At 32.7% G+C, this 17,750-nt stretch overlaps 3 protein-coding genes across 3 annotated transcripts; 2 read left to right on the plus strand and 1 right to left on the minus strand.

The window, feature by feature from the left end:
* The first annotated feature begins 338 nt into the window (after positions 1-338).
* Positions 339-4,869, plus strand: LOC108773463 (Vacuolar protein sorting 35). The gene is made up of 11 exons (XM_018539279.1): positions 339-673; positions 780-903; positions 971-1,166; positions 1,230-1,424; positions 1,504-1,587; positions 1,681-1,917; positions 2,152-2,300; positions 2,404-2,890; positions 3,260-3,679; positions 3,779-3,922; positions 4,002-4,869. The coding sequence occupies exons 1-11, from the start codon at positions 478-480 to the stop codon at positions 4,179-4,181; spliced, it is 2,412 nt and encodes an 803-aa protein (XP_018394781.1). The 5' UTR covers positions 339-477; the 3' UTR covers positions 4,182-4,869.
* Positions 4,870-5,720: 851 nt separating this feature from the next.
* On the plus strand, positions 5,721-9,002 carry Nsun2 (tRNA (cytosine(34)-C(5))-methyltransferase Nsun2). The gene is made up of 10 exons (XM_018539288.1): positions 5,721-5,878; positions 6,080-6,644; positions 6,716-6,878; positions 6,964-7,071; positions 7,152-7,339; positions 7,456-7,600; positions 7,684-8,004; positions 8,080-8,447; positions 8,543-8,710; positions 8,784-9,002. The coding sequence occupies exons 1-10, from the start codon at positions 5,813-5,815 to the stop codon at positions 8,867-8,869; spliced, it is 2,178 nt and encodes a 725-aa protein (XP_018394790.1). The 5' UTR covers positions 5,721-5,812; the 3' UTR covers positions 8,870-9,002.
* A 646-nt stretch (positions 9,003-9,648) lies between these two features.
* On the minus strand, positions 9,649-17,750 carry LOC108773459 (centrosomal protein of 104 kDa). The gene is made up of 15 exons (XM_018539274.1): positions 17,491-17,750; positions 15,814-15,978; positions 14,668-14,879; positions 14,029-14,427; positions 13,258-13,459; positions 13,030-13,168; positions 12,824-12,950; positions 12,532-12,758; positions 12,138-12,407; positions 11,725-11,938; positions 11,480-11,661; positions 11,241-11,386; positions 10,996-11,097; positions 10,446-10,571; positions 9,649-10,288 (listed from the first exon to the last, which is right to left on the minus strand). The coding sequence occupies exons 1-15, from the start codon at positions 17,528-17,530 to the stop codon at positions 10,218-10,220; spliced, it is 2,622 nt and encodes an 873-aa protein (XP_018394776.1). The 5' UTR covers positions 17,531-17,750; the 3' UTR covers positions 9,649-10,217.

A 17,750-nucleotide genomic window follows, 5' to 3' on the forward strand; every position in this document is an offset into this window, starting at 1 on the left:
TGTCGGAAACATGTTTGTAAAGGATATTTCCTATAGATTTTCAATAATATAAAAATAAATGCTTAACTTTTTTACTTCTGTATGAATCAGTTAACGTTTATTATATTATATAAGTCAGAGAAATTATATGTCTTATTATTGTACTTTAATCTTACCACAGCCTATACAGTCTATTATTATAATTTCTAATGTTTGTCCCGATTAAAACAATTGTTTCTTAAGAAATCATCAAGTTTTAATGGTTTAATAAACACATTTCTATGCTAAAGTTAGTTGCAGACAAATGTATGTATCATGTGGCATTATGTTTGAAGAATCGTTTTTAGCTGTCAGTGCTTAATTTTGTAAATAGATTGATTGTTCGTATTTCGACAATGTATTTCCATTGCATCTGTAGTGCATGCTTGAGTTGGATGGCTTACCTGGCATGGTACTACCTGGTGTTCCTGGTAGGTATCTTTGTTTTTCTCGCAGCCAATGACACCTGCTATAACGGGGATGGAGGAACAGGAGAAATTGTTGGAAGATGCAATTGGAGTGGTAAAAGTCCAAGCTTTTCAGATGAAACACTGTCTGGACAAATCCAAACTAATGGATGCGCTAAAACATGCCTCTACCATGTTAGGAGAACTCAGGACTTCCCTTCTAAGTCCAAAAAGCTACTATGAATTATGTATCCTTAATAATTATTTAATAATAGAGATTGAACTATAATATTCAGTATGAGTAATTAGTTTTGACATTTAATCATAAATATTCCTTATAACAATTATGATTAGATATGGCAATCACAGATGAATTACGGCATTTGGAACTTTATTTGTTGGACGAATTTCAAAAAGGAAGAAAAGTTACAGATCTCTATGAATTGGTACAATATGTTGGCAATATTGTACCTAGATTGTATGTATTTGCTTTGTGATTATATTGTTTTCTCACTGAAAAAGTTGATATTTAATTAATATTCTAGGTATTTACTTATCACTGTTGGTCTGGTTTATATCAAAACAACGCCTGGCTTAAAAAGAGATCTTCTGAGAGATCTTGTAGAAATGTGTAGAGGCGTGCAACATCCATTGCGTGGTCTATTTTTAAGGAATTATTTGTTACAATGCACAAGAAATATCTTGCCAGATGTCACCGAGGGTGATGATGAAGATGGAACTGTATGTATTTTGTAAACCAAATTTTTCTCATGCATACTGTTACTTCTGCAATTTCATTTTTAGGTTCGTGACAGCATAGATTTTGTTCTGATGAATTTTGCAGAAATGAACAAATTGTGGGTACGTATGCAACATCAAGGTCATAGTAGGGATAAAGAAAGAAAGGAAAGGGAAAGAGAAGAACTTCGGATTTTAGTCGGAACAAATCTTGTACGACTTAGTCAACTAGAATCTGTAACATTAGATAAATACAAAAAGGTACGTTTTCATCTCTTTATTTTTAACTGTAATTTGCGTATTTTTTAACTATGAAATATTTTTTACTATAAATTTTCAGCTTGTATTGCCAGGAATCTTGGAGCAAGTAGTTAGTTGTAGAGATGCAATAGCACAGGAATACCTTATGGAGTGTATAATTCAAGTAAATCTTTATATATATGTGTCATAAATATTTTATTTTAAAAATAACAATGATTAAAAGAATTAATATCTTTTTTTACATATTCGTATGTAGGTCTTTCCTGATGAATTCCATTTACAAACGTTAAACGCATTTCTGAAGTCGTGTGCAGAATTGCAAAATGGAGTAAATGTTAAAAACATAATTATATCATTGATTGATCGACTTGCTGCCTTTAGTCAACGATCCGATGGTGTAGGAGGACCGGGAAGTCCTAGTCAAGTACCAGGAATTCCACAAGATGTCAAACTGTTTGATGTATTTAGTGATCAAATTGCAACTATCATACAGGTATTGATTAAATATAATAAATTTTATTGTTGATTATAGACTAGATTACAGCTGATTAGAATGGCTATTCAATGATTATTAGATACTACATGATGTTTGATATATCATGATTTAAAAACCAGAAAATTCCTTACTATTTAGTTTAAGTCTGAGAATAGTCACAAAACATTATACTTAATTAAAACATATTAATTTACGTTATACATATTTATTATATAAAAAAATCTTTTGTAGACGAGACAAGATATGCCTTCTGAAGATATTGTGTCCCTCCAAGTGGCCCTTATAAATTTAGCACATAAATGCTATCCTGATCGTGTGGATTATGTTGATAAAGTTTTGTTTACAACAGTTCAAATATTTCAGAAACAAAACGTCGATAAGTGAGTATGATATGTGACACATGTTAAATAACGTTTTATGTCATAAATGTATACGTATGCGTGTGTGTACTATATATTTATAATTTATATTTTTCTTTTCCAGATTGGAGTACAATAGTGCTGTTTCAAGAGAACTAGTTAGATTAATGAAAATTCCCGTAGACAATTATAAAAATATATTAACGGTGCTTAAGCTTGAACACTATGCTCCTCTTTTAGATTATTTTGATTATGAAGGCAGAAAATCACTAGCTATATATATAATAACAAATATTTTGGAAAATGAAACATTGATTCCAATGCAAGAGCAAGTAGACGCAGTGCTCTTCATGGTATCTTCCTTAGTGCAAGATCAATCAGATCAACCGAATATTGAAGAAGATCCTGAAGATTTTGCCGAAGAGCAGGGATTGCTCGGAAGATTAATACATCATTTTAGATCGGAAACACCAGATCAGCAATATATGATACTAAGCGCTGCAAGGAAGCATTTCAGTGCTGGCGGTAACAAAAGAATAAAATTCACTTTACCTCCCATAATTTTCCAAAGTTATCAGTTAGCATTTACATACAAAGCATTGAAAGATCAGGTTTGTAATCTGTACCTTTTAAAGGCATTTTACAATACGTCGCAATCTCGTCTCTAATCGCAATGCTTCGTAACAGCTAATCAAAAGTATCGATAATAATTATTGATGCTTCTGATTAGCTTTCCAAGAGCATTACGACGCATTGTAGACTGCTCTTTATGTCTATTTCTATCAATGAAGATTAATTTTAATCTCAGTTTAATTTATTCTTTCTTTTTTTAATTCTTATCTAAGAATTAAAAAAAGATAAACAGTAAGTTTAAATCAAACTTAAATTAAATCAAATTAAAAATCTACATTAGTAGAAGCAGACATTAGTGAAATAAGATTGTCGAATAACAGTATAAATTGATATTCCTTTTTATATAGGATGACATGTGGCAAAAAAAGTGTCAAAAGATTTTTCAGTTCTGTCACACGACTATCACAGCATTGATGAAGGCTGAATTAGCTGAACTACCTTTAAGACTATTTCTGCAAGGGGCAATAGCGATCGGAGAAATTCGTTTTGATAATTTTGAAATGATTGCTTATGAGTTCATGAGCCAAGCATTTTCGATATATGAAGATGAAATAAGTGACTCAAAGGCTCAGCTTGCAGCGATTACCTTGATCATTGCTACATTCGAACAAATGAGTTGTTTTGGTGAAGAAAATGCAGAGCCTGTACGCAATCAGTGTGCTTTATATGCTAGTAAATTATTGAGAAAGCCTGATCAGTGTAGAGGAGTCGCTACTTGTTCACATATATTTTGGTCTGGAAAATCTTTGGCTACGGGCGGAAAAGAGGTACGTACAAATTTAACTTTATATAATCTTATTGAAATAAACATAGAAATGAAAGAGAGAAGTATATTATATGAGAAATATAATAAAATTTTCACGTAGATGCAAGAAGGCAGCAAAGTACTGGACTGCTTAAAAAAAGGCATTAGAATAGCAAGCCAGTGCATGGACACATCTGTGCAAGTACAACTGTATGTAGAGCTGCTGAATCATTACATTTACTTCTACGAAAAAGGAAATACAGTTGTAAGATATCTAAAAATATATTATAGAATAATTTATTATAATTTTTGTTTTGAGTTATTCTTAAATTAATTTTTTTTAGGTAACCGTGCAAATATTAAATCAAGTGATTGCTAAAATTAGAGAGGAACTTCCCAATCTGGAAGCGAGCGAAGAAACCGATCAAATACAGAAACATTTAGCAAATACGTTAGAACATTTAAGAAACAGGATGGAGTCACCAGATTCTGATGGACTTTCCTATCAAGGTCTTGTTCTTTAACAATGCGATCGGCATTGTAATTTTGTACATAAAGTATTTCTATGATATAGATAATATATTGTAAATTGGTTGCACCAACAATAGCTAAGGAAATCGTCCTAAAGACGATTAATCGACAAATATTCTTTTCGTATTCGGCTATAATTGGTACATTTTTACAACTACAAACGCTTACAATTACACTTACGTAATTATAGAATAAGTTTAAGACCTGCACACAGATAATGTACATGTCATTAACACATCACTACTACATCAATATCTCATGCACACACATAAATTTTTGTACAACAGTAACGTTTTAAATAGACGTCCAGTTCTAAGAAATTCGCGCTTCTTCATACAAATTATTAGTCTGTGAACTATATTTCGCAAGATAGCACAGCTTTTATATGATGCAAATGCCACAACATGACAGCTCTATAGCGCCATATCAGAAAAAAATGGTAAAGATCTCAATTTCAAAATGTGTTTTATCATTCTCGGCGAATAAATTCCACATCACAAACACGTATTAATACGTATATTTTAATCCTAAAAAAGGATTTTCGACTCCAAAAAAGAGAGAAAAGAGTCATTGTTATACAAAAATTATATGATTTAGTCGGTAATATAGACGCGCGGCTTTAGGATCTCCTTAACATTGATTCTGATTAACTTAATTTTCATTCTTTATCTTTACAACAGACAGGAGTATTAATCAGAAATAAAAATGAATAACTTAATTCAGGATCAGTTTATTGTGATTGTTGTTGCAACTTAAACAGATCAATAATTATGAGATTATTTCTTAATTGAATAGATGTTTAAATTATATAAATTGCCTACATGAGATGTTTTGTCAACAATGTCTCAAACGTATTGGAATTAATAGAATTGTATGTATACTTGTTTTAATAAAGATTTATTATACATATATATATATATATAATTATATATCACCAATAAAAATTCAAGTTTAGATATAACATACAAGTGTGGGTGTATGTGCGCGCGCATGTGTGTGTTTGTTACACATACATACCAGGTGATTTATTTTAATCTTAACAAATGTCTCGAAAAATATAGAAAATATAAAAAAATGTTTTAGACAAAAAATGTATGATTGGAACGGAACATAAGAGAGTACCATTGGTTTGACCCTGGGTGGTGTTGCCGAGATCAGGGCAAGATTACTGAATATATTTTTTAAATAGTATTTTTTATTATATATTCTTGTAGCTTTGAAAACTTTTCAAAACATAATATCAAGGTTTAAAAGTTACAGTAGCGTCAAAATTAGCATTTCTCAAGGTGTCTGACCGATGACTGAAATGTTGTTCAAGTTCATGATCTGGATAACATTTTCATTTTTACGTAAAAATGGATTTTAGTCAAAGGAAAGCCTTTCTATTTTTAGTGCAAAAATGAAAATAAAAGAAGCGATAAAGGCACCTTACATGTCAGCGACGGCCCTGCGTGTGCACATCAGCAAGTGACATCAGCATCAGCAGTGTCAGCACTGTCAGCACGTGTCAGTATATTTGCGTATATCGTGTATGCGGTGTGACGGTGTGTAGTCATATTGTGCGCGATTATTAATGATTATTATCTAGTGTTAATTAATCAAAAGCATATACTTTAACGAAGCTATGGGTAAAGGTCGAAAACACAAGCCAAAAAAGAATTTCGCTGAAAAACGCCGTGAGAAGCAGAAGGTATGGTTATTCATTATATGGAAACAGAATATACATAGGTTATATATTTTATGTAATATAATATAGTTTGTATACGTTTGCGGCTTTTTAAAATAACACGTTTAATTTCTTTTTAAAACATGTTATATTTTTTATAATCTGATTTAATACAAGATGATAGTGAATTTGAAAAACATGTTGACATATAATTGATAATTTTAGAAAAATGAATGGAATAGCCCTTCTCAGTCAGGAAGCTATGCAGATATTATTCGGGAGAACCAAGATTTTGAGAGTTATTATAAGACGCAAGGAATAGTACCAGAAGATAAATGGGATGCATTTATCAGCACTATAAGGACTAATCTGCCAGTTGCTTTCCGTATAACCGGTTCAAAAGCTGAAGCTAAAGCTTTATTGGAAATAATCAAAAGTGATTTCTTCAAAGAGATTTTGAATACAGATATGGATAGTGATAAAGAAGATGTTAACAGTCAAACAAAAACTATATTACGTAGTTTACCTTTTTATCCAGAAGAATTAGCTTGGCAATTGCAATTAACTAGAAAAGACATCCGACGATCTGAAGCATACTTTAGGCTGCATAATTTTCTTATTGCTGAAACTAACAATGGCAGTATCAGCAGGCAAGAAGTCGTTAGTATGGTTCCTCCTTTGGTCTTAGATGTTAAACCTTCGCATAAAGTTCTTGATATGTGTGCAGCACCAGGATCAAAAACAGCACAACTTATAGAAATGATACATGCAGACGAGGAAAATCCTCCAGGTAACTAATAGTAATTTACACGATAAAAAAACAAGCATAATATAAACATTAATATTTAAATTTTGCTGTAGAGGGTTTTGTAATAGCTAATGATGTTGACAACAATCGATGCTACATGCTGGTGCATCAAGCTAAGAGGCTAAATAGCCCAAATATTCTTATTACAAACCATGATTCAACAATTATGCCAAATTTTACAATCACGAAATCAGATGGTACAAAAGATACATTGAAGTAGGAATTCGTACCTTATAATAATATATTTAAGCAATTACCTGTATCCTGAACATTCTTATAGCTTTTGTTTTTTTTTCTATAGATTTGATAGGATACTTGCGGATGTCCCATGTAGTGGTGATGGTACTATGCGAAAAAATCCAGATATATGGTGCAAATGGAGTCCTGCTAATGGCAGTAATCTCCATGGGTATAAATTAATATAATCTAATTGCAAAATTTGGATTATGTAAATAATAATGTAGAAAATATTTTGACTATTTTGAATAGAATTCAGTACCGAATAGCAAAACGTGGCTTAGAATTGTTAGCAGTTGGAGGAAGGATGGTTTATTCCACGTGTTCACTAAATCCTGTTGAAAATGAAGCAGTACTTCATAGGCTTCTTTGTGAGACTGAAGATTCAGTACAGTTAATTGACTGTAGAGAATTAGTACCAGGATTAATATGTGATCCTGGTTAGTTCTAGACAGTAGATATAAAATATGTATAAAAACATATTCATAAAAATATGTGAATTTTTAATATCTTTGTTATATACATATATGTATACGATAACATATTTTGCAATTAGGTGTTACACACTGGAAGCCAGCATCTAAAAATTTACAATATTATGATAGCTGGGAGGATGTCCCAGAACAGTGGCAAACGCAAGTACGGCCGAAAATGTTTCCTCCGAAAACAAACGAAGCTTCTAAGTTTCATCTTGAACGTTGGTAAATACTGTACAAATAAATTAATAAATAAAAATATGAAATATGTTATATTTCTTTAGATTATATTTTCACCAATGTTATAGTATGAGAATATTACCACATCATCAAGATACCGGAGGTTTCTTTGTCGCTGTGCTGGAGAAAACAAAATCTCTGCCATGGGAAAGAGAAACTTGTGTATTAAATCAAAGCACACAGAATGCAGATGGTAATGAAAACAAGGATAAGCACAGTCTTGAAGAAGAATCTGCGCAAGACATCATTTCTGAAAGTGGAAAACGAACATTAGAAGAAGAAAAGAAATCACGGGAACCACCAAAAAAGCGGAAAAAGATGACCGGTTACAGAGAAGATCCATTTGTCTTCTTCAAGGATCAAACAGAAGATGTTTGGCAATCTATTAAGTAAGTTTCAGTTTGGTTTTTTCCTTTTAGTATTTAATATAATTATTTTCTTCATATCATTTGATATATTTTCAGAGATTTTTATGGTATATCTGATGATTTAGATCCACGTTGTTTATTAGTAAGATGCCATGAAGGAAAAAAGAAAAATATTTATTTCACGTCGCCGGCCATTCGCGATATAGTGATATGTAATGAAAATAAAGTAAAGATGATCAACACTGGTGTTAAAACGTTTGTACGATGTGACAATAAAAATATGAATTGCGCCTTCAGACTTGCTCAAGAAGGAATGCATAGTATCATTCGTTACATAAGTGATGACAGAAAGGTTCAGATTTCAAAAGAAGATTTGATAATGCTTTTACAAAGTGATGATCCACACACGCCACCTGAAATTATAAAATTAAATTCAGAAACTCAAGAACGTCTCAAGGAATTTGGTAAATATAATTATATATAATTGTTTTTCTGGTTCTTTATACTGTTTTTACATGGTAATTCATAAATTTTACTTGGAAAATATATTTAATTTAAGCAACTGGAAGTTGTATACTGTTATACAAAGAAGAGAAGATTGATAATCCAAATCGCCTAAATCTTCAGCTAGTAGGATGGAGGGGAATAATGTCTCTTAGAGCATATGTGCCTACTTGCGATGCAATTCATTATTTGCGACTTTTAGGAGCAGATTGTTCTAAATTTGGTACGCAATTTGTAATAATATAATATTATTATGTGGAAGAATATATCTTATTGTTTACATTGTAATTCTACAGAGAAAAATAAATTTGAGGAAAATCGTGCAGCAGCATTAGCCAAGGACGTCAACAACGGCGATGTTAAAACTGAATGTGAAACTTGAATTAAAATTGAAGATTAATGAAAAAGTTGTAACAAAAAACAAGAATAACATAGAAGAAGAAACAGAATGAATAACTGATTAGATCACTATGACATAATTAAGACTTCTTAACTTTTCTAATTTCTTACACACACACACACACACATATATATGTATGTATATACAATATATGTGTGTAAATTAAAATATTTAAATTGTATCTTTTTATATTTGATCTGATAATAATCGAATATTAATTATTATTAAAAGTTTTCCCCAATTTTTCTAATATTTTAAGGGCCGTTTACAATGACAGTAAGTGATAAGAATGTAAAATACATTGGTAGTAAGTTGATTTTCTGGTATAATAAGGCGTAAAGTAAGTCCATAAGTGTATGGTTGAAATCCATTTCCTATGTTCTACTTTCTTATTGCTTATGGACTTACTCTAACAACAAGTCCTATTATACTAGAAAATCAAATTTACTCCCGACATATCTTACAGCACTACTGGAACTACCCATTGTAGATGACCTTTTATACACCCACATATATGCGCGCACGTGCGTGTGTATGGAAATTAAGATATTTAAATAGTTTTCTTTTTTTATTTAATTCCCGATCTGGTACTGATCGAGTATTGATACTGAAAAGTGTATAAATAGTAAATGGACTAAAGAAAATATATGGTTTTAAAGGATAAAAACTTCGAAGAGAGAGAGAGAGATGGAATGATAAATGATTATTTTTACTGTTCATTTTCTATGAAATAACTGCTTTATGAAATTACATATGTTTTCTAACGTTATTTGAGCGGTAAAAGATCTTCTCATTTTCTAATGTCTATTGGACTCTGACATCTTGCCATAATGTAGTATAGTACAAATTTTCATTATAAATATGGCCGGATGCAAGGAATCATTAATTCTGAAATGACTAATGTTTTTGTAACATCTGATATCACTGCCTTTAATAATTGATGACTTTTGCATATGTCCTTGGATATTATGCAACAATGATAAAAAGAATGAAATTTATTAACAATTCCTAATATCTCGTCTTAGCCAAGTCATCCCCCTCATACGATTCCACAACTAGCTTAATTTGTAAGCTTGTCTAAATCTTTAAATATATATCAGGATTCCCAACTTACAACTTACTTAAAAATCCGCTCCACTATGAATAATAAAGGACGGGTTCTGTCAAAAAATCATTTAAATATAGATACAAATATGAAAAACGCTGGACAGCTCTCGTATGTACATACATATATATAACATATAAACTATAAAATAAATAAAATCAAAAATTCTCTCTCTTTTTAAGACTTTTCGAATTCTTCCGTTGGCTTCGAGGTTGTTGCCTGATGCTAGTAATCTCTACCCGTCGGTGATGTTAACTTGCCGCTGAGATTTTGTGAATTAGACGGAGATTTCGAACCTAGAATCATATAGAAATTTTGAATTTCATTATAAACAATTAATTTTATTATTTCAGAGCGCCTCTGTACTTTCGTAAAAGCTTTACAAAGGATCCTTTCTAGATTTATTGTAGTTTAAATAATCTTTTATGAAGTCGCAGGGATATCACGACTTACAACTTTTCCCGAGCTTGCTTCGTGGATTATTTACACATGGATGTTCTCCCATGAGGTGTTCCCTCCACTTGTTTTGATTTACTAAAGCCGAACAAAGGGGACAACGTTCATATCCCTCTATAGGTTCTAAAATAAAAATCAATATTTCAATTTTTGCTTTATTTAGCCCTTACAGGGGCACACTTTTTCTGTTCGAATTTTTATTAACATTTATATTTATTACAAATTAAAATGCTTAACATTTATTTAAATTTATAACCTTCTAACTTTATTAGTTTATATACGCTCTAATTGATTTGAAAAAAATTGCGTTATTTTTGTTTTAATTTATTGATAACAAAGCACATCGCTTGACTAATTAAAATATCATTAAAAAATTATAGTTTTAGTTTTTAGAAAAATAAATTAGATACGTGTATATTAATATAGTTATATATTAAGAAAAAACATTTAAAAAATTAAAAGGAATAAAGTTGGACATGTATGTCTACTGCCCCTATATAAGGATTAATCTCTATTAACATATCATATCGAAATAATAAAGTAATACTTGTGCATTTTTTGTCTTGTCGGTGAACTTCAAATACATTTTCATGCACCGCTTGTTTACACGTATCGCATTTTACGTAATTGCTTCTCATGTCGCATTCATCTGTAAAAAAAAGAAAATTAATACATAATTTTAATAGATGCAAGAATTATCAATTTTTATCATGCTTTTTTATTGTATTTGTTATAAAATACTTTTGAATATTAAAAGCAACTTAAACAAATATTAAATTCTCGTGCACTTACTCAATAAATGCAAGTTCAAATAAGAAATTTCTACGACTTGCTTACACGCTTCGCATTTCGTTAACATAGGACAAGTTCTCCAATAATGTATGTTCAGACCTTCTTCGGAATACACTTGACCCTTGGACAGACAAAATATGCACATTCTGCAAAATATGCGCAAACAAAACAAATATCAGAATAATTCTCTGGAACTAAATCCTTTGGGACTGAATTTAATTTGCATTGTATGTACGCACTTATCTCCCTTATGGTCGACACTGTTTTCGGACGGAGACGTGATACTCGTTGAACTTCCGGTACTCACAACTGGGCTGGATCTCGAGGGTGATTTGGTTAAATTAGTTACATTATTTTCCGTAGATTTAGTTCGCGTAGGTGTCGTCGTTGCTTTATGGGTGGATTCGGCTTCCTTTTTCCTCTGCAATTATTCGTGCACAGAAATATAAAATCTTCATTTTACGTTTTGCGGGTATTAATCTACCTGAAGATCGATCAAGTCGAATTCATGGAAGAGCTGGCGATACAGCAGATTCCGTCGTGTTATGTCATCATCAGGAGGCAACTGCTTTCGAACTAATCTGGGATTGACTTTGTACACCAATACAAGAATTCTCTCAGAAACCTTTCGCACTGCTTCAGCCGGATGATGCAAACCGGAAGAACCTAATTCGGATAACGTCCGACAAGTCAACCCGCTACAACAGTTACAATACCTTATCAGAGTAATTGCGTTTTAATAATACAGGGTCGAGCTTGAGGAAGGACCCCTGCGGATCGATTAGACGAGAGTCAGAAGGACTGCATTTCGATGGCAGAGGCCCAATATTCCTCAAAACATCTAGTAAATATTCCTCATGCAAGCTCGTGTGTCCTGAGGATATCGTTCAGAATCACCTTTGTTTCTCCGTGGAAATGCCGTGACTTAGTATTAATTGCTCCACCATTTCCAGCCTACTCAACGCAAGCCTCTGATGTGTGCTGCTGTTGACGGGTCTGGTCAGATGTACCGGTATTATGTGCAACTCCCGCACGCATTTACAGTCTGCCATGCTGAGGATTGTGTGTACTGCCATATTGTGTATCCTCGGAGTAGTGTCGCCAGACTTTGTCAGAAGTTCTGGTAGCAAACGTTCAACGCTTCTAGCAATCTCAGTTGAAGACACTCTAAATCAATTGTTTTTTATATGAGACATCAATAATAAGACATCAATTAAACTGAATGCTCTTCAGCATAAAAATATAGGAACTTTTATATACATCTAGAAGCTAGCTAATACAAAAGGTTTACCTGTCCGCGGCGAACTCAGCGAAGAAGATTCGGATAAGCTGCGCAGCTAAACTATATACACTAAAGACTTTGTCTCTGAGAGCCCTATGCAACAGCAGAATCGCCGCTCTGGCTGTTTTATTTGGAGAATGTTTCGAAACCGCTGAATCGAACGTCTTTAATTCCTCTTTCAGTTGCATCAGTCCCTCCTCCTTGTCAGTAAATTGCTTCGAGTAGAACTTTTCCACCTGCATGTGTTTATCGTTATCACTTATTCTATATGAAACATCGTAGGGAACAGCTTTGTCGTTACCATTTCCATTCCGAAGACTGAAATAGGTAATGCGGCTTGTTTCTTCTCCCTGTCGTTGAGTTTCGAGGTAACTTTTGTCTCTGCATTATCCAGGTGACACTCTCTCGTAAACTCGTTTGTGTGCGAGCTAAACATGGAAATCGATAACAATTTATAGCGCTGTTTGAAACTGTTACAATGTGTGTTTCAATGTCATACTATCTTACTGCCTTAAAGCGGGAATAGTTCTTTCCTCGTATGCTTCGTAACTCGATCGAAGGGCTGGACCAGCTGATTTAGTTTTCCGTCTAAGGGATCCCTTGTTCTGCTTATCAAGAACACCATTCGCAGGACTGTCGGTTACCTCTGAGAAATTTAATGTTATATAAACATTTAAAAATTCAAAAAATCTAAATCGTGTCAGAAAAATAAAAACTATATCCTTCAGATTATACCGGGACTGTTAGTTTTCTGACGTAATGGTGATACAGGCGGTTGATGTGCGGGACCAGTTGGTGATACGGCACCATCGCGATTAGGTGGAATAACTAATCTTGGAGGAGATGTCATGTCGTCGGGCAATGCCGCTGTGTTCGAATTGTCGGCCGATGTCGGCTCTTTGTCCTCCGCAGTCGACAGATTGTTCTTTTCCACAGGCTGCATTATTTTTGAATCGGTTTAATAATTATTATCATTGCAGCTGGACTTTTGCTAGTCGCTACAGAAATTCAAAATTTAATATTAGTCAATTTAATACTGAAAGATAATGATTAATTACCCAGAGAGTCTGCAGAGACAGTTTTTGAACAGAGTATGTTAATTCTGATGGCAGAAAGGCAACAAAATTTACACAGTCTATAATGTCTGATGATGTCAGCGAATTACCGCTAGAAATATAATAAAGTTGATATGCTATTGGCGGCAGAAACTGAGCAAGATTTGTAGCTTCTGATCAGTTTTTGTCGCCAATTTGCTGTCTGATTACATGAACAGATATTCTTGGCAGAACATAAGCAAAACAGGATCGTAATTGATGTCAGTCTGCTAACATCTCTGATCAAAAGCCAGTCTGCCGACATTCCACTAACATTTTGCTTACTGAGTTATTTTAAATGTTATAAGTATTGTTGTTTAATACTTAACAAATAAGTGATCACTATACCTTCCAATATTAAATTTCTGTAAGGGAAGAAAGAAGTTTCAAGGAAACTGTAAACACTACTCACCCCATGGACCTCGAGTAGATTATATATTTCCAACGATTGATAGACTTGTTGTCTGTACTGCTGAGCCTGAGCCTTTTTAGCCTTAGCCTTATCATAATCTTCTAAAGCTATGGCGTATTTCTTTTCCAACTCATATTTGCCCAGACGCTCACCCGCTTTTCTCAGGTTCTCCATAGCCACTTTCAGTTTCGAAGCGTACTCAAATCTCTCCTCTTCCACCGCTAATAACTTCTTAACTTCCATTTGCCTTATGATTTTGGCCACTTCCCGATCGACGTACATTTCGAACGCCAGATCATCGTAAGGCGAAATATAATGTGGATTGTACGGAGCATCTCCCTGTCCAGTTAATTCCTGACCATAAGGCTCGCCAAGTATATTTATGGCTATAAGGCCAACCTGATAAAGAATAATTTTTATAGCTATTTGTGAACAATGTAATAAATTTATTTATACAATATGTTAACCTTATATAGATATATCTTAAATTTATCTTATTTTGTTAAACTTATTTTATTCAAATACTTTTATTGACCTATAGGATTTATTTTAATTTTTATTAATTATATATATATAAAATTTTATATATGTATATATAAAATCGACTATTTGGAATGACTGTCATAGTGACTTGCGTACCTGACAATATGTGTTGTGCGCGTTACTGTGCGGTTTGTGTAATCTGAGTTTCAGCGACAGCGCTTCTGTTTCCGGAAGAGCCACGCTTTTCAGTTCCCTGCTTTTATAAAGGGTCGATGCGTTGTCGGACAGCGTGATGTAGCCCAGGTAACTGAAGTCCGTCGAAGTGGAAGCATTTTCCTCCCTCGACGTCCAGATCTCCAGCTTCTCAGCTACAATCAAATAAGTACACTGAGAAAAATGTTTTGATTAAATAATAATTAACAAAAAAGTATAGCAATAAGAATGGCAATTAACCGAGTTTCAAATGATAATAATCAGAAGTTTTGTTTAATTTCACCAAAATATCATTCTTATTAAATTTTTTTCTTAGTTTAACTATTATATAACATTTTTTTTCCTAATATAATAGTTTAATTCCTCTCAGAAATTAAATTAATCCATCGAAAGATGTATAATTGTTTTTAAATTTATACCGAAAATATAATATGATTCTCTCGTCGTCCAGAGAAAGAGAGAGAGAGAGAGAGAAAGAGAGGGGAGAGGGGGAGGGGGAGGGAGAGAGGGAGAGAGTATATCTTCATTTCCGGCAGGACAGCCGAAAAATGAAGGAGAGGAAACGATGTAGCCTCGGGAAATCATGGTAACCTTGTTAATTTGATTTCCATTGTCGATAAATTACTTTTAGCCGAAACGTCCTTTTAACAAACAATATGCTACTTTTAATTGTATTGAAAAAAAACTTTATTTTTATTAAAAAGAAACGATGACCTATCATTATTATATTTGGTATTTTATATTTATAACATAATTTATTAAATAATGCTTGCGGTTAAAATATTTTAGTAGAATAAATTTTTTATATCTTAAGCAATTTAGCAGTAGATTGATAAATAATATTTTTGAATAATATTTTGAAATAAATAAAATGTTCAACTTTTTAAATAAATATTAAAATTAAGATATAATTCGAGTTATGTAATTCAAAATATATGTTAGTTTTAATAATCTCTAATTTTATCTCTGTAAAGATATCGGTCTTTTTCAAAATCATTGATATAACGTTAACACTTTAGCCAATTATCATTTTTAAGAAGATAAATTCAATTATAATTCGAGCATTTTAGTTTTTTAAGACAAACTTACGTATAAGATACTGATGAGCTAGAACCTGTATTCTTGTAAGCTTTGTGGGCCCATGAAGACGTAGAATCAGTTCCTGAGGATACGTGCAATTTTTTGCACTCTGCCAACCTCTTACTGTCGGCCCGTGAACGTTAAGCTCTAACGACGAGTGCCTATCCTCCTCGCCTTGAACATATATTTCAGAATCTGAATCAATCTTAAGACATAAGTTCTTCTATTACGAATTAAGGTAGTGCTAAAATTATTCTAGAGTACTTTTTTCACTTTGGTTTAATTACTAAATAAATTATATATATACATACATTATTCGATGCATTAAACGATTAAACACAATAATGAAAATTACTCTTTAATTAAAATACAACAAAGTCGCTCTAGCATAATTTTATTACCTTTTTTAATAACATATAAGAGTTAAATCATGAAATTAACATGGGATTAATATAATCACATAATATAATAATAATAATACTTCAAATCTAAACCTGCGAGTCTTTTCCGTCAATCGAAAATGTCGAGCAAGCACGTTCAAGGAAGTTCTTACTATACGTTACTTAATTATTGATGTATGTACATACATAGTTATATGTGGTATATGGATATTGTTACTTAAATGCATGTATGTAAATATTTTACAATTTAATGCTCAGGTATTTTTTTGAATATTTTTTTGTACATCTTTATTCACGTTTGTAATATTTATGATTTTCCGCGCGCTTCCGCAGAAGAATTAATATTTGATGCGGTTTAAAATTTTCAAAATTTAAATTTACTCTGTAGATTTTCAAAATAGGTCTCAAGACTAATGAAGAAACAGAAAAGCTATTTTGAGTAATGCAATATCGTCACGCAATACTGCGGTTTTGTGTACAATTTATGATTCACGTATTTCACAGAACGTGTACGTCGTTCGGTGCCACCCTGTACTTATAAATTCATAACATTATCAATGCATTTTTAAAGTAATTCTGTAGCTTACAGCATAGATTGCCGTTTGCGTCGATCAGACCGCGAACACGTGCCGAATAATTGCAAAGGGAATTGCAGGCTCGTCTCATGGCAGAAATCAATGCATCCGCATATATATGCAATGATAAAAGAGTTAAGATAAAGCAGTCCTGGCGACCAGAATTTTAATTAATGCTACCTTTTACATATAACTTTATTTACACAGCATAAAATATTTATGTTGTGTAGATAATGTTATGTAATATTATGGAAATTATTTTTTGAAATATTTCAATAAAATATTTTAAAAATATTTTGTAAAACATTTTGAAATATTGCAATAGATATTTCACAAAACTATTACAAATAAGATATTGTAAAAAAATAATGTTTCAAAAATTCTGATTTTCTAGACATATTCATATTTCAAGTTTCTGAAGGATTTCATATTGTATGAGTAATTAATCCTTGATGAGAACCACGAATCACGTCGTATTATCTCATGTGCGATAGCCTGTATCTAGTAACTGCTACATCTAGACTCTGACTTTACAACGCTAGATCGAGTATAAAACCGAGCATCACTGTTTATACAACAGAACTAGTCACTTAATTCTGCCATTTAAATATAAAATTTAGATCTTTGTAATATCCAATTTTTTTCCCCCAATCATTACTCGAGGTTAGTATGCATTTTTCTTCGCAGTTGTAGATCATAGTCACTCTTACTCGTGGCATAGACGACGTTGAATCCGACTTTCCTGGGCATGTTGCGGGGGTGCTGATCGTCGGAAAATGGCAACCAACAGAGCGAACAGCGTGATAAACGACTGAAATGTTGTACCACGAAGCGCACGGGACGAACGAACGGGGAGGAACGGAGGAACACGTCAAAATCTAAAAGGCACAGCCATCTGCAAGCTCGATAAAGGGGGAGCTTGCAAGTTTCACCCCGGCGCGCAGGCCACCCAACTCGCACATCCGGCCGC

Source organism: Cyphomyrmex costatus, unplaced genomic scaffold (genome assembly GCF_001594065.2).
Source record: "Cyphomyrmex costatus isolate MS0001 unplaced genomic scaffold, Ccosl1.0 scaffold21, whole genome shotgun sequence".
Taxonomy (NCBI): Eukaryota; Metazoa; Arthropoda; class Insecta; order Hymenoptera; family Formicidae; genus Cyphomyrmex; species Cyphomyrmex costatus.

Bases quoted from the DNA above. Each gene is read 5' to 3' on its own strand.
- LOC108773463 (XM_018539279.1), top strand. From the start codon at position 478: ATGACACCTGCTATAACGGGGATGGAGGAACAGGAGAAATTGTTGGAA. The intron at 1,167-1,229 runs GTATGTATTTTG...TTTCATTTTTAG, and splicing joins GTGATGATGAAGATGGAACT to GTTCGTGACAGCATAGATTT. The intron at 2,301-2,403 runs GTGAGTATGATA...TTTCTTTTCCAG, and splicing joins CAGAAACAAAACGTCGATAA to ATTGGAGTACAATAGTGCTG.
- Nsun2 (XM_018539288.1), top strand. From the start codon at position 5,813: ATGGGTAAAGGTCGAAAACACAAGCCAAAAAAGAATTTCGCTGAAAAA. The intron at 5,879-6,079 runs GTATGGTTATTC...TGATAATTTTAG, and splicing joins AACGCCGTGAGAAGCAGAAG to AAAAATGAATGGAATAGCCC. The intron at 7,072-7,151 runs GTATAAATTAAT...TATTTTGAATAG, and splicing joins AATGGCAGTAATCTCCATGG to AATTCAGTACCGAATAGCAA.
- LOC108773459 (XM_018539274.1), bottom strand. From the start codon at position 17,530: ATGCCCAGGAAAGTCGGATTCAACGTCGTCTATGCCACGA. The intron at 12,408-12,531 runs GTAAACCTTTTG...CAATTGATTTAG, and splicing joins GCTGAGTTCGCCGCGGACAG to AGTGTCTTCAACTGAGATTG. The intron at 10,572-10,995 runs GTATTACTTTAT...TTTTTATTTTAG, and splicing joins ACAAGACAAAAAATGCACAA to AACCTATAGAGGGATATGAA.